General features: G+C 39.7%; 1 protein-coding gene across 2 annotated transcripts; it reads right to left on the reverse strand.

Moving 5' to 3' along the window:
- Positions 1-4,715: 4,715 nt before the first annotated feature.
- Positions 4,716-10,857, reverse strand: znf217 (zinc finger protein 217). Of its 2 annotated transcripts, none has more exons than XM_083920666.1 (5): positions 10,762-10,857; positions 7,124-8,482; positions 6,813-6,920; positions 5,042-6,406; positions 4,716-4,919 (listed from the first exon to the last, which is right to left on the reverse strand). In XM_083920666.1, the coding sequence occupies exons 2-5, from the start codon at positions 8,442-8,444 to the stop codon at positions 4,807-4,809; spliced, it is 2,907 nt and encodes a 968-aa protein (XP_083776792.1). In that variant the 5' UTR covers positions 8,445-8,482; positions 10,762-10,857; the 3' UTR covers positions 4,716-4,806. The 2 variants fall into 2 exon arrangements, with proteins under 2 accessions (XP_083776792.1, XP_083776791.1); XM_083920665.1 differs by having other exon boundaries at positions 10,603-10,807.
- Positions 10,858-17,320: the final 6,463 nt, after the last annotated feature.

Raw genomic sequence — 17,320 nt, forward strand, 5'->3', positions numbered from 1 at the left:
AAGGCACTGAAAATAGAGCAACACACCCTTCATGGCTATATGTTCAGCAGTCTCTTAACATAAAAATATACAAAAAGTGCTAAATGGTCCAACAGTCGCTTTTGCTGTATGTGAGCCTTTTGATTTCCCCAAACCAAGTCTCTTGATGGCTTCTCTGCAACATGAAACATGACACGTCATCCATTATTCTGTACATGTGCCTTGCTATCTCAGCCCGCTCCATATGGCCCCTGTTGTCTCCAGACACCCAAATCCCTTTCCTTGGGCCAGGGGCTGTTTTTGTGGGAACCATTACATTGCTCCTCTTCCTCAGAGGAATGGGGTGACGATGATGAGCAATCACAGCCAGAGCAGACTTTCTGCCTCAAATTCTGACAGGATATTCAACAATTGACCGTTGCCGCTTTGTTGGCCCAATTGCTAATTCATGCAAGTTGACAATCTGGAGGCAACAATTATGAGTGATGAAAGGACTGAAAATAAGAGGAGAGAGCACTTAAGGGGGAAGGAGAAAAACATGAAGTTTACTTTACAAGGAGGGAGGGAGGTAGGAGATTTGATAGTCACATTACTGGGAGAGAAAGAGGCTGGAATTGCTAAATGCAGTCACAGATGAATGTAACAACCTCTTCTTAAACCAAACACACTGAACAGATGAGTAGATGGCAATGCAAGCATAAAATGCCATTTGTGTATTGAGTTGTGCACTGAAATGGCTGCTGTGTGAATCCTTATCACACACAAACCTAATGTGATGAAAGAAACTGGATAAGGAGCCATGAAGACCTCAGGTGTTTTATGCCAAAGCATTGTGAGACAATCCCAAGTGAATTTGCATGAAACATGGGTATTTACTCGGGGTTGTCCTTGTCCAGATCTCTGTGCATAATTGGCAATGAGGCATGGCATTGGGGAATAAAAATTTAAGATGTGGGTAAATAAATAAAGTTTTAATTAGATCAATAAAAATCAGTTTTCTGTAACTTGTAGTGAAAGAAATTGCTTGAGAGATGCTCCGCGTTAATCTGTTTTTTCTTCTACTACTTACTGTATCAAATCAAAAAATGAAGCAACGGTGTAGTTTAATGAAAGGACGGTCTGCAGTGCAACTCATCTGAAAGGAGTACCAATGTAGGTGAAGATCAAACCAAATTTCAGGCAGAAATACACAATTTTTATGAATCTGGAGGCCCCAAAATGACAGGAAAAAAAATTAAGGAAGAAGAAGTAAACAGAGTGAAAATCCAAAGTGTATCTTTGCCTATTAAAGGGACTTCTGACACGAAAGCCCTTGCAGCATTCTGGACACGGGGATCGAGAGTAACGGGATGCATGTCATAAGCTGTTGTCGACTCGCGTTCGCCGCCATGCCTTTGCACTAAGTTTGCCATAGTGTGGGGGAAATATGAGGGTGATGCTAAGTGAAATGCTCATTTTGCGTTTGTGATTACCAAGGCCCATGGGCGATATGCACTAATGTGAGCTAATGCAATAGATTACACAGTGCTGGCCCAGGGGAACAGACAGCAAACAGATGTGGTCTACTATAAATGGGAGGAGGGGGGAGAGAAAAAATCAAAGTTTAAAGTGTTCAATGTGCTGAAGATTGTCCCTTGCATTTGGTTGTTTACAGAATGCACGGCCATGATAGGTTGTGTCCGTCTTCTCCGCTTATAAATACAGGGACGATCAACAATAGGGTGCTTGTGTCTTGTAGATGTATTTCCAAAAGTTTTCTCAAGAAGCTCTTATTTTTTTGGTAGAGTGAAGCATACAGTGTGTTGCCTTTGATAGCTGATACACAACACCTGTGTGACAGCACCAGTTAGGGTGTGGCCACAGGCACAAGTTTCAAACCAAGGAGAGCAGCACGAGTGCGCCTGTGTGAGGAGGTGTACTTTTTAAAATCAAGACAAATGTGTGTAAGTTACATATATAAAGGCTAATAAACACTCTTGTATTTTTCGCACAGTACTTCTGTAATTCTTAATCCTCCCCTGGCCACAATACACAGGCTTATCACAACTGACGGCACTACACAGGTCTGCTCTTGAGACTGAACATGAAAGGTTTGGAAACTAGAATTGGACAAGGCTCTAAATCTAGACTTTGTAAATACTGCCCTCTAGTGGTCAATCTGGGTCATGGGTGGGGGGAAAGGGAACATACGGCACACATTCTTCTGTCTGATGTTAATCCATACACATTTTGATGCCAAAACATTATTTCTTGTGCAAATGATCTGTGTTAATATGAGGCTAATGCATGTAGTCTAATTTGTTTGTTTTTAGGACTGAATACTGACGGAGTATTACTCTGAAATAGCAATGACAATACTGCAGTAGCATGTATATTAAAGTCCACTGGCGATATAACTGAAATCTATAGTGAAAAGCTGGATGATTTAATGTGTAAAGACAATCCAAGTCTTTTTCATTAATAACTGTTGTATAGATGTTATCTGAACAGGCACAAATGTGTACAGTGCATATTAGATTTGCATTATACAACACATACAATGGCTGTGTTGTTTGACCAGTGTTTCAGCTGCAGGTGTGTGTGACCAGTGGGGGAAGAAGTATTCAGATCCTTTACTTAAATAAAAATAATACTAACGTACTACTACACCGTGGAAATATTCCACTGCAACTAAATGTCCTGTATTCAAAATTTGACTGAAGTATGTATCATCAGCAAAATGTACTAGTATTAATTGTGCAGTAAAATGTTCCCTGGCAGTGTTTTCTGGGTGAATATTCACGTGCACGATGTATTTTACTGCTCTAGATATTTAAGGTTGTACTCGTTTTAACTCCTTTATATACTGTTTTTATTTTCCAGCTGACCCAAGAGCGTTTAGAGACTTTATATAGCTTAAGAAGACTTTTCTCAACACTTCATCCTTTAGTTAATCGTAAATATTTAACATCAACACATCTGCAGAAACATGAAAGGCGAAAATCTGTCATCTGAAAAGTAAGTTAAGCTGTCAAACAAAAGTAGTGGAGTAAAAAGTACAATATTTACATCTGATGCTGATGAAGAAGACGTAGTGGAGTAGAAATATAAAAGTAGCAGAAAATGGAAGTGCTCAAATAAAACAGTCTTTCGATTTAAACTTAAGTACAATACTTGATCCACTGAGTTCTCTTCCACCAGTGTGACCTTTACCTGGGAGATGTCCAAATTACAGATTGTCATATAAAAAACTATACCAGTTACAGTTTCATTGAATGCATCTCAAACTGCAAATATGTTGGTGTTCCCTGCTCAGTAGATTAACAACAACAACAGTGAAGTATCAAATAATAACACACAGCTTTTCGCCTCACTTTATTATTTAAACGTGTCATACAAATTTCAAACAATATTTTCATTTTTACATAAGTACACATGTAATGTGAATACCAAAAAAAAAGAAATAACTTAACCCAAACTTTCAAAAGCGTCAAAAATACTAAATCATACAACAGGCAAAAGAGCTCGTAAATGAGTTGACCTGAGACTTTTTGTTCACAGTGTGTAATTAATCGAGCAATTAATCAACATAGCTGTCTCTGTGTTTTTTTTTCTTTTTTCAGAAGACATCTAAAAAGACCACTTGATGGCCAGCTGGGACTGACTGCTGCCACTTGAAACATAACACTTTCAAGGCTCTGCGTAGCCCGGATAGTGACATACTGTGCAGCCCAAATATTACAGTGTGACCATTTGATACAAACACAACTCCTGATATTTGGTGCATTTCACAAGATATGGATTTGAGACACCAGTAAAGCAGACGGCCGTTTGCCATTTCATAAATAATAATAACCAGGAAATCAGTTCTGTGTTTAGAAATGGGCTTGTAAATACCAAGTATATTAAAGAACTCCACAACCCACAGTGTGTTACAGTTAATCATGTGCCAATAGGTCGATGTGGCCGCAGCAGTTGGTTCTGTATCACCAGATGAGTTTGTGTTTCATGAGGTGCCCGAAAAACAAGTCCACCCAGTTATACTTCAACTCAAAACATCTGTCTCTAGTGGATAGACAGCTAGGTACAGAGGCTCAGCTGACATGATAGCTACAGCAGCTTAACAAAAATAACAACATGAGGTAGAGCCCTTCAACATACACAGGACTTGGTACTGTGGCCTGTTTGTAAACCACTGGGCTGAAGCCATCAAGTTATTAAACAGAAAATCCCACCCTTCAGTGCCTTGGAGAAGGAACAAATATATATAGATATATATGGAATAGTGCTTAATTACCGCCTGGACAAACAGTGACAGAACAGAGCAGCAATTTTTCACACAAATTACATTTAGGTTTTTACTTTATAGATTTTTTTTATGTACTGAAAGCTTACAAATAAATTTGTTATACCAAATACAAAGTTTACCGTTATGTCAGACACAGATATCTGAACATTAGCGTGGGTCAAATATGGATTAAGCAACTGAAACCACACACCACTGGAATAACGTCTGCACTTTTTCATCCCCTAAAGAAAAGAAAACAAACGTACACTAAAGGCCCCCGCCTTGAAATGTCAATTTTTATCTATTGAAAGAATATTAAATTAGGGGCGCCTAGACACTTTTTGACAAGAAGTCCCCCCCCCCCAAAAAAAAAAAATCAAAGCTTTCCAGTTCAAATCTAGAGAAGAAAAATTATATACATTTTATATTTTCAAATATGACTTGATTCATTTATATCAAGCACCAGGTCAAATATTCTGGTCAGTGTTTAAAAAAAAAATCTGAAAAAAAGAAATCTGTGTACTTCAAAACTTTTTTCAACCTTTTACCTTGGTGCCACTTTAGGTACTTTTATCAGTGGTCCCATAGCGCTGATTAGGGAAAGGGCCTGAGGGGTCTCTCCTCTGAAGGCTGGGCAGGGTGGGTAAGTGTTGGTACAGCACAGTTCTGCCCCCTGAGAAAACATTTTTAAATGTTAACTCTACATACTCCTAGGATATGCAGATATTAAAGTAACCCAGTTTGAATTTAAGCTACTTAATGTACCCCTCCTCAAGCAGCTAACCTAATACTTACCTGCTCTCGGGTTGGCCAGTCCTCCATGACTGGGGTTGCCTGGTGTGCTGTGATACAGAGATGCCAGGTCATTGGGTGTGTAGGAGCGCAGGAGGTTCATCATGCTCCACTCGCTGTCCAAGCCTCCTCCGATAGCTGCAGACGCATTCTTCAAAGTACCCAGGGTCTCAGAAACTGGGGATGGACCTGACATTTGTGATGTGGTTTTCACACTTCTCACTGGGATAAACATCCTGTTGGACACATTCCCTGCTGGTCCTCTAAAGCCAGGCTTCTCACCGGTGTCAGCTTCCCTCCCTGTAGGTAGTGCATACTTTAATCTCTTGCCAGAAGGTTCGCCAAAATCCATCTGGGGGAGGCTCCCGAATCGGCTCGTCAGGCACAGCCTGGCGGCATCCGCGTGCCAAGTGACACCGCTTCTCGATGGGTAACTCCTCTCACCGATTCCCACTCTGTCTGGGGGGCCTGGTCGGTCCATGGCGTACTTGCTCCCTGTGTTTGACTTCCTCATGAGCTCCGTATACCTGGAAGATTCCTGACTGGGGTGCGTGTCAGTGTTATGTGTGTAACGCTGGGTCTCCTGGACAGCATCGTGCACGGGTGTGTGGACTGGGGACCGCTTAGGAGCATGAGGTGGTTTAAGGGGCGTCTTTTCTTGTGGTTTTGCTGGCGGAGGGGGCGGAGACTTGGTTCGACGAGGGTGGCGCCTGTCAATCATCGAAAGTGGGGTGACATCTTTCCCCTCAAGTGCAGGGGGGCAACCTGTAGAGCGTTTTTTCAAACTGCCGTTCCTTTTTGCACTGTCCGACTTGTCTTTGTGAGTGAGCTTTTTGTGCATCATCAGAACCTCTGGGTACATGGTTTTGTATGGACACAACGAACAGGCAATTGGAACTGATGCATTTCTGGGTTCTGTACTGGCAGGGATGGACAGTTTTAAGGACATATTTAATGGGGCCTCTGAGTTCTCTTCTTTTATCTCTTTCCTATCCATCTTCAGATTAACAGGTACGTGGCACTTTACGACCACATCGTCAGTCGGGGGGTGAGCAGACTTAGCACTTAATTTCTCATACTCAGCATTCATCTGGACGAGTGGTTTGCCAAGCTTGATATCAAATCTGTTCTCTGGCGTTCCATTGGCGCACAATCTGGCTCCAGGAACCCAGAGTTTGGATCTATTGGGAGCAGCATTTTCATTGTCATTTCCATCTTCTTTGTCATTAGGAGAAGGCGCTAAAGGCAATGGTCTGCTGGGAATGTCCACGTAAGGTTTGTCCTTGTGACGCCGTTCCAGGTGATACTTCAGTGAAGTCTTCTGGGCTGCAGCATAGTCGCAGTAAGCACACTTGAACGGTTTTTCACCTGAAACCAACAAACAAACAAACAGTTACGTTTATTTCTTTAAATTAGGACACAACACATGGTAATCCACAGAGATAGTTCATGTATGCATGTAGGGTTGATTAGTCGATTACTTGCTTGGTCTATTAAAGCTCAGAAAATTATGAGAAATGATCACAACTCAAAGGTATTCAGTATACTCTCATATAGGGGTAAAGAAACCATAAAATATTAGCATTTGAGAAGCTGGTATCAAAGAATTTGGACATTTTTTCTTTATAAAGAAAGGCTCAAATGGATTTATCGATTATCAAAATAATTGGCAATTAATTGAACAGTTGGCAACTAAGTGATTAATCGTTGCGGCTCTGCATGCATGTCTCATATTCATACATGAATCATTCGAAACCAAATGTGTTAAACATACCTGTGTGAGTCCTCAGGTGAACTGTGAGGTAATAGCTTGATCGGAATGATTTGCCGCAGTAACTGCATTCTTTTGATCTGACTTTTGATCGATCAAAACCTTCGTCACCTTTGAAAAATAGACAAAATAGCATAAGCATAAATAAATAAAGGAACAGCACAAAATAAAATCACAAAAGGACATGTGTTATTCTACCTCCCGTCAGCAGAGGGAGCACTTGGTAACAGTTCTTTGAATTGAAAAAGGACTTCTAAAATCACAAATAAGACAGTGGGAGTGAAGCATGAGTGTGTAATGAGTCCTAAATTTACCTGGACCCAGGTTTTCTGCTAGTGCAGCTTCCTCAAAGCCGTCCTCACAGCATTCTTCTGCGTGCTCAAAGGATCCTGCTCTCGACAACTTTCCATCAACAGAGGAAGTTGGACTCTCTTCACCGCCTCTCTCGTGCTTGTGGATCCTGGAGTGGAGAACTAACTGGTGGTAGGTCCTGAAGGTCCTCTGACATTTGTCACAAGTGGTTGGCCTTTCTTTGTCCTTATTTTTTTGCATTAGAGACCTCCGCTGCGGCGCTGCGTTTTCTCCTCCAGTCTGCTGCTGAGTCCGGGGCTCTCTCCCAAGGACCTCTTTGGTAGCTTTATCTCCTTGTCCCTCAGACCAAATATTATTCAACTCCTCCTTATCAGAGCATTCTTCATTGTCTGTGCTGGCTTCCTGACCAATATCTTTCATATTATTAGGACCAACTGCTATCTTGCCCTTTGTAGCAAGTTGCCAGGCCTGATATGTGTTGAAGGGATCCAGCTGGGGAATCCATTTTGATGACCTCTTATGTTGCAAAATATGTCCTGAAGAGCGAGTCATCAGGTTTAGGCTGTGAAGAAATGTCTCCTGGTTGGCATGGGATTCATTTGTGCCATTCATGTTCTCCTTGTCTTTATCTCTGCCGTGCTCCACCTCCCGATTGTGTACTTTGCTGTGTTCAGCCAGACTGTCATGGTCAGGAAAGAAAAACCCACACACCATGCACATTTTGTAAACTGTCAGGACGGGTTCTGAAACAGGATCTTGGACGACACCGTTGACTGTGGCCGGTGTCTCCAGGTCTTGCTGGGCCTTGCTCTTTCCTCCCGGTTTTACATGCATCTTCATGTGGTTCTTGAGAAACCACGGCTCCCTAAACCGCCGCCCGCAGACATTGCAGCAGTAAGTAAAGTAGTCCTTGTGCTTCCTTGTGTGGGTCTCCAGCTCACTGGCATCTTGTAAGAGCTGGCCGCACACAACACAGCTGTGAACCTCCTCTATTTCGATAGGGAGGCTGGGTTTGGGACGGGGTCTCTCTCCTGGGATCCTGAATTCTGCTTCAACTCTAAGCACAGCGGGTTCAAAGAAAGTGGTGGGGTGCTGTGTTAATACGTGGGGTCCTAGCTCGTCCTGATGAGTGAAAGTCTCATCACAGAACATACAAGACAGTGGTGCGCTTCCTTCAGATTGCAGCACAGCCTTTTCTGAGTAGGTGGTGTGTGGTGTCATGCTAGAGCCAGGGCCTGGGATGCTTGCAGTGTTACTAATAAGGATGTCTTGGGCAAGTCCGTCTGGGCTCTCCACAAACGGTGACAGCGAGTGAGTCGGCATTGTCCAACGCTGTACACACTGTCCAGATTAATAGCAGCCTGAAAACAATAGAAAAAAGTGTCTTAAGTTGTGCTTGAATATCAAAACAGAATCACCTACCTAACTTGAGATAAAGTCTGTTTAAAGCACACCACACAAAGAGAATGGTCTTCCCTTATACTGAAACAGGAAATGTATCTTTTTAGCAATCAACTGCACAGACAACTCATTTCCTCCCTGAAGAGGACTTGGACAAGACATAAAAACAATCTCTTTCTTTCTTACAAGCTTTCTTTTTCCTTAATTCCTATAAGAGCACATTCACATCTTGATGACAACATATATCATAATATAGCATGTTTTCTAGTAATTCAATAAATACATAGTATGTATGAAATAAGCACATGGTAAAGCATTTTTTGTATACTGTTGTGTACAAAATTGTGTGTCACAATATCTTAATTTCATCCCGATACGATTCTGTTGACAGACGATAAATGATCATATCGGATAATCAGCCCTAATACTTAGTACGGATATTGTTTGTCACCTACAGAATTTGGCATACTTCATTTTATACTAACTTAATAGGGTTAATATGAAGGTATAGGTCCATACGGTCATTCTAGCTTACATTTAAATTTTTTTGTTAAAAGATGCATTTGTAAGGTACATAAGAGTAGAAATAAGAGTAAATGATAATTGCTTTTAAATGTTGAATTACTGTAATAGTTAGCTATTTTCTGGACACCAGCAACTTTTGTCTTCTCATTTTACAACTATACAACTATCAAAATTAAGTTTGGGGAAATGTTAAATGGACTTGATTGGCACTGAACAACATTCAACAACAGACAACTAAGATATAAGGCATTGATATTGTATACTTGTTATACTTGCCTATAATCCTTGGCTGCCTTGTTGACTCACACATTGCATGTTTATACAGTATGCTCAGGGTGTTTTCCTTTTGTTTTGAAACCACTGGGACTGCTATTTTGATAATCCATCAAATGGTTTGAGTTATTTTTAAGAAACAAAAGTGAACACTCTCAGATTCCAGCTTCTTAAATGTGAATAATGTACGTTTTCTTTGTCCCTCTATGACAGGAAACTTATGATCTTTGAGTTGTGGACAAAACAAGACATTTTTGGGATGTCATCTCTACACTTTAGAGACCAAACAAAGAATGGGCCATGAAAACAGTCATCTGAGCTGCGGCCCTAATAGGCAGCAAGTGACTGGACCAGCAAGTTCAGACTTCAAGCTCATACAAAGTAAAGACAAAACATAACGCAGTCCGCTGTAGTCATGGATCTTCTTATTCACCCAAATCCATTACAATATGGGATTTACTTACTAGTCATTTTCTCTTCGACGCTGGTGTCCAATTTTACTACTTGTTGCTTCCCATTTGCTATAACGAGTTTGCCTAGGGGGAACTTTTACCCTTAACCCAGGTGAGCACATGCAACTGTCGATAATGAGCCAGTGTGATTTTTTTAAAGCACACGCATGCTTTGTGTGTGTGTGTGTGTGTGTGTGTGTGTGTGTGTGTGTGTGTGTGTGTGTGTGTGTGTGTGTGTGTGTCTGTGTGTCTGTGTGTCTGTGTGTGTGTGTGAGGCAGCGTGAACGTTAGCCACCTTGTTATTGAAGGAAAGCACCATTAAGTTTGTTCGAGAGGTGGTCGGAGGGTCGGGAGAGATGCTCAAAGTCAGTTAAGTCAACGTTAAACTCCCACTAAAGTGGATTACTGTTGAAAACAACCCACTGCTATTACATTTGTATGTGTGCATAATAAGCAAGAGCACGAGGAATGTGGTCGCCTCACTCAATATCACTCCTGTTTATGACTCACATCATACAGAAAGCTTCGTTTAGCGAGCATTAACTTACGAACACGTTAAAGGAAGGCGATAACGTCCATGCCAACAGAAGTGGCTCAAACTAATCAACACCCACACACGTCGCCTTGTTGTTTATTGATTCGTTTAACGCCCGTTCTTGGAAAACTTAACCCCCGGTAAGGTTAACTTTTAAAAGATAATGCTAGTCCAAAAAAGTAGCACTTAGCAGTCCCTCCTCGGCGTTTCCAACGACACTAACGTTCGCAAACGAACACTTTCTGTTGTCTTCGACTTCGACCCAAACTGTAGAAACTCACCAAACAATACCTACCAACGGAGAGTTTCCGGATTAATAATGACACTGATACTACGGAGCGACTGAGTTCGGTGGTTTGGGTTTGAGCTGCTTCTTCATTTCGACACAGAAACGCTGTTTCTCTGCGGCTGCTGCTGCTGCTGCTGCGGGTGGTGTCGGTGGAGGATAGCTCACCTATTGAATTGTTTGAATGTGAATCATATTTGTTCTACTTGGCGAGTCCTCCGTCCTCACTGTGCAGCTGTTGAGTTCTGACGCGCGCGCCCTCCTCTCTCTCTCTCTCTCTCTCTCTCTCTCTCTCTCTCTCTCTCTCTCTCTCTCTCTCTCTCTCTCTCTCTCTCTCTCTCTCTCTCTCTCTCTCTCTCTCTCTCTCTCTCTCTCTCTCTCTCTCTCTCTCTCTCTCTCTCTCTCTCTCTCTCTCTCTCTCTCTCTCTCTCGGAAAGATGGAGCGCGTGCACGTGTACCCCCCCCCCCCAAAAAAAAACCCCATAGGTCAAGTCACGTGGTCGCGAATAATAAATACAATGATGATTAGCGGTGGAAGATGAAGTAACTCACTCTAAAAAATTGAATTCAAAATGTAAGTAAAAGTACTATTAGAATTAACAGCAAAAATGTTACTTACGATATCAAAAGTAACTCAGCATGCAGAAGATTGATTGACTTACGGATAGATAGATAGATAGATAGATAGATAGATAGATAGATAGATAGATAGATAGATAGATAGATAGATAGATAGATAGATAGGTAGATAGATAGGTAGATAGATAGATAGATAGATAGATAGATAGATAGATAGATAGACGGATAGACAGGCGGTAGGATAGACGGATGGACAGATAGATAGATAGATAGATAGATAGATAGATAGATAGATAGATAGATAGATAGATAGACGGATTGCTAGATAGATAAATAGATAGACAGATATATAGATAGATAGATAGATAGATAGAAAGACAGATAGACAGATAGATAGATAGATAGATAGATAGATAGATAGATAGATAGATAGATAGATAGATAGATGGATAGACAGATATATAGATAGATAGATAGATAGATAGAAAGACAGATAGATAGATAGATAGATAGATAGATAGATAGATAGATAGATAGATAGATAGATAGATAGATAGATAGATACAGTACATACATACATACATAGGGAAAGGGAAACAATTAAATACAATTTTATTTATAGTGCCAAATCATGACAAAAGTTATCTCAGGACTCTTTACAGAGTAGAGTGTAGTACCACACTCTATGACTTATTTATGATTTACACAGACCCAACAATCCCTCTGTAGAGTAAACCTGTAAGAGGCCCCCCTCATATAAGAAAACATCCACATTTTTCATCCATTTTTCGTTTCCTTGTAGTAATTGTTGATCCTTTAAAAAAAAAAATCCATTTTATTTTTACTTTTCTATGGAATCGTTTTTGTGCTTGTCTTAATGGCTTTTTTTTTGCGTTTTGCATCTCCATGTAGTCATTTTGGGTCATCTGTAGTCAGTATGTTGGTTTATGTGTTTGTTTTTGAGTTTCTATAGTTTTGCAGATATTTTTCAGTCATTTAGCGATGTATTAAGAGAAGTGGATACAGCGTTTGTGGAGGAGCCCCGTTCATTAGCTGCTCAGTGGCGCATCAAGCCCAAACTTCCACACTGTTGGGCCCATAAAGCAGGCGCACCAACTTCTGGCTCCGGCTAACTGGAATGGAAATTAAATAATTTAACCATTTGGCTCTTTCAAAATGTTATCTGACGGAATTAATCAAATTCAGATATTGACGCACTTCACAGGGGTTATGGTGCTTGGAAAAAAATATCCCCGGTCTCACAGACTTCTCTTTAGAAATGTAAGTCAGTAGGGAAAAGTATTCTTGTTTACAAAAAAATGTCAAATTTGCATCAAAGTCCTGAGAACTTCCCCTCATCCCCGCCTGTTTGTAACACTTTCAATTTCTCCATTCAGGAATAAGCTACAAAAGGCCTGACTAGCTCTGCTAATGCTTAGTGGCCTTAGAAAGAATTTTCCTCAAATGCCACCATTGTAAAGGGGACAAGGAGTAAAACTGTTGACAGGATGCCTTGAACTGCAAATTAAGTCGATTATGATTCTTTCTATTATAGAACTTTTTTTTTAAACTTAATTTATATTTGTGATAACATTGCATGCTTTGTAGTTAAATCAAACGTGATCAAGTTTAGTATGTGTCTGTGTGGGCATCTTTTATGCTAGTTGTTAGTGCTAATGTTCTAGCTGTTAGCTGGAGGAAGGTATGCTAGGTCATGACTAGAAGAGAACAACAAAATGTTAAAACCTACCCCAAGCAAAACTGTAATTGTATTTATATGCTACTATTTCATTATTGATTTCAATACCTTGTGTTTTTGTCATAATCCTTATTTCATAATGTTAGATTTCACCCAGGTTATGTTACATACAGTATCTATGCCTTGTTTCTAAAATGTAGCACTTGAAGCAGGTTGCATTTGCTTATTTGAATAACTGTTTGTAACAGATTTTTTGGTAGTATCTTCATGATCAAATGCACTTATTGTAATGGGCTTTGGATAAAAGCGTCAGCTAAATAAATGTACAGTAACATACTGGGTAGCCTAGTGGTATAGTACTGCCTCATATTGTTTGTTTTTTTAATGTCAGAAGTAAATATAAGTGTCAAATAAACATTGTGGAGTGCAATATTTTCCTCTCCAACGTAGTGGAGTAGAAGTATAAAGTAGCATGAAATGGAAATACTCAATTAAATACAAGTATGCCAAAACTGTAGCATACTTAGTAGCCTACAGTACTTAAGCAAATGTACTTTCCACCACTGACAAGTACACATAATGTTAATACAAGCCAGTAAAAGACATCTTTAGTTCCACCTATTGCTTGAACAGGTATGACAGGTCCTAGGCATTTAATCATTGTCATATTTTATTCATGTGACTTTGGGCTAGTCTGCATGATAACACGTCCAAATGCTACTTTAGTGTATGTAAACTATCCCAGAGTGAGTTCCTAATGCTGATTAGAGCCACAGGCTAGACAACAACACCGTTTCATATGTAGTGCTTTGTACCTCAAGCAAGAAGTAGCCCTTCTTCCACACTCTCACGTCACGCATCAGCTACCATGTGGAGATGGGGGAGGGGTGCCTCAAACTTTTCACAGTTACATGAGGGTTTTTTTTGTGTGTTTTTTTGCAGAAGCAGGTTTGTTGAGTCATGAGAAATGTCTGCTTCTTCCCATTTATAAATAAAACGTGCAAAAATAGCCCACAACAGGCTGGTTTTATACTGATTGTCTGTCACCTAAACATGCATGTGATAAAGCCATAATGCAATGTTTGATCTTAAAGAGGGGGCAGGGGAGGCTCTCTATACCTTCTTATGATAGGACATGTCCAAACCTATAATACTAGATTACAATAATCCGAAATGATATGTAAAGATACTATGTTACCTTAAAAGTAACACATTTAAATGTGTTTTACAAAATACCCTGAAGGAAACATGCTGCTGTTTCACATAATCCTTTAAGTGGTATGTGTCATGGATATCACTGGTAAGCCTCTCTTCTTCTTTCACCATTTCCCTTGTGTTGCTTTTATTTATTTTGTGTGTTCTAACATTTAAAATTGTTTTATGTGAAACTTTGTATGCGTTCTGTCTTGTCCAGGACTCCCTGGAAGAAGAAATCTTCGATCTCAATGGATAAATAAAGGTAAAAATAAAATATAGACACAGAAGAAAAACCTTTAAGAAGAATACACTGACTCATATGAGATAAAGACCATCAACTACAGTAGTACCCACTACCCACTGGCTAATGTGAAGTTAAATAACCGCCCCTCCTCCACCCTTAAAGCCTTTTTAAAGAGACACCATTGACGGTAGCTTGAAGCCATGCATTGTACAATCAATGAGGATATTCAGTAGACTTCAGTGTACTCATTATTGAGACACACACCCTCCCCCGAGTGGCAGCAGTGTGGAAGGAAAAAAAGAAAAACTTTATCAGTTACCACTCCCAGCTAAGGAACAGTGAACAAAGACCAAACTCTTTGACATTATTCCTGGGTTGCTTTTGCGTTATTCACCCTCTTATTACAGCGTTTTGTCATATATTTTAAAAGTTGTTTTGGAATCCTTGTCGTTACCAAACAGGTCAGACCAACGCGCTGTTCTCTATGTAATGAAAACACAAGTAGATCTGCAGGTTTGGCAAGCATACTTCATCAAATGCAGTAATGAATGTGATTATTGTGTACATGCCAGGCACTAATAGAGAGCATATGCCGATTAGACATAGGAGCTAACATTGTACATATAGAAAAAAAACAATTCTGATTCAATCTCAGGTTAAATAGGCCACATGGTTATGCAAAATAGGTTTGTGTTGACATGACTCAATCACATCCTGCCCGGAATTAAAACATTTTTGTACCCTCTTCATCCTAATTTAGTTTTAAGTATTCTTGCCTCACCCCGACATCCTGTTACATAAACAAGTCAAGTATGTTAATCAAAGGCACCACATGTGACACATCGAGGCCTCCCGCTCATTTCCTATTGTTCTGCGGCCACAAAGGCTCTGTGAAAGGCTATCAATCTGGAGAAGCAGTATGATGCCTCAGGATGATGAAATTGCAAGGATACGTTATAGCCTATCATAAAACAAAATGTGGAGGCGGTGGTAGTTTTGCGTTTAACCAGATATTCTTTAACTGAATGGCGATTGTATCATAAATTACACTACAGTTATTTAATTAGCATTCATTTTCTGTAGTGGCAATGACAGCAACAAGTGGGCAAACATTGTTTACTTTCAACTGATTTAATTAACTTTGTCCTATTGTTTGACTTTATGCTAATGTAATTTCTCTTTCACAGTCCTGCAAACTCACTGTCTCAGATTGTTATCTTTCCAGAAAAGAAAACATACATGCATGCAAACCAAAAGCAGTACGTTTTAATTAAAGATAAAGTGGCATCTCTGAAATACCCCAATGCCTGAATGAATAATTATGTATTCAGCAGACAGACAGCCTGATAGGAACTGGATCAGCGAATGGGGGAAAAAGGCTGCGGTGGCTTCTTTTTGTCTTGACGTGTCAGGAGCAGCTGACTGCATTGTTCTCCTCTGGATTCACAGCCTGGCTTCTTTCATAATCCCGGTGTCGCTCCTGAGAGACACTGATAATATATAATCTCCTCTCTCACCCATAGCCACTAATGTTTATTCAGTGCAACCAGCTGTTGTGTTGTTGATCGTCCAAGAAATTTTATCACTCACCAAAAGCATTCATTTTGTGAGTTCTGCACATGTTTGAAATAGTTTTGATTCTTTCCTGAGGAGAACTTGAGGTAAAAAAGGCTCTTTGTTCTACTGCTCGTGCACACACTCTTCGAACTTTGAGACTTTTCTTTATGCCGTGGTGACCCATATGGACTTAGTTACTCATGAGAACATAAAAGAAATAAAGAATATAACATAAGTGGACAGCTACCGGTGTTGCCCAGTAACTGGGCAAATACAATTAAATAAAGAAGAAAGTGATACTCAAATAAAATGAGCAAATACGATTACTTTTGTAAATAATCATTGGTAAAATAACATAAGTTCACACATTCAAACATATACATACTAAAATACTGCTCTAATGATTTTTTATGTATACCATCTTGGAACATTGTCATAGAAATATCTCATATATTATATTATATTTACCTTGATTGTTTTTAAAACATTGATATACTGGTATAATGTATTTTGGATTGCTTCATATATTTTGTTATTATTTATTTGAATATTACTTACTGAACTAGAGTGACAATAAACATCTCAAATCTTTAAATTATTAGAGTGCAGGACTATAATACTGCAGTTTTGACAGATTTTCTCTGTACAAGGCTAAAAAAAACAGTCTGCAGTTACTACATAGAGAGTTTTCTGAAACCTCATCATACAAATCCTAGTGATGCATATTTGGGAGTCTGAGGTTAAATGTCACGTACTGCAATGTGGAGTGACATCTCCATGGTCGAGCCATAAATGTGTTAATCCACGTTCATCAAGAATGTTTTTAACCTGAGAAAAGTGTTTCTGTAGCAGCATATCACATGATTTCTTGTTTTGGGCGCCACGCCTTTTATGCATTTTTACAATTCTTACTTTTATCTCCCAGTGGAACATGCTGTGTCTCTATTTACCTGCAACAAAGAACATTTAATATGAACACTTGCCTTAAACATCATCATCTAAACACACTGCTGATCAAAATATCTTTCAGTTGAGGTTGAAACATAATTACATCCCTGATTTGAATATAAAGCAAATGTTTAAACAAACAACATCAAATAACATTAACATATCTTATATTTTAAAGTCATATATAGCATTTGTGCTATCAAACTATTTTGCCCCTTTGTCCCTCCAACAGGATGTAACATTCCCCTGAAACCCTAAAAGTCACTGGAGAGCATCTGCATAAGAATGCCTCCCTAACACACAAACACACACACGATGTGCCTGCAGGACCTGTTGATTTACCTGTGGTTAAAGGGACTGCAACTCGATTATTACCATTAATGTGTTATCCAGTTCTACTACTGTCTTCTTACTGGTCCCTGGAATTGTTTTGCCCTAATGTTTCCTCACAGAACAGACCTGTTACTAGCGAACAGTGCCGTGATGCGCATTAGTGCTGACAG

Source organism: Echiichthys vipera (assembly GCF_963691815.1).
Source record: "Echiichthys vipera genome assembly, chromosome: 9".
NCBI lineage: Eukaryota > Metazoa > Chordata > Actinopteri > Perciformes > Trachinidae > Echiichthys > Echiichthys vipera.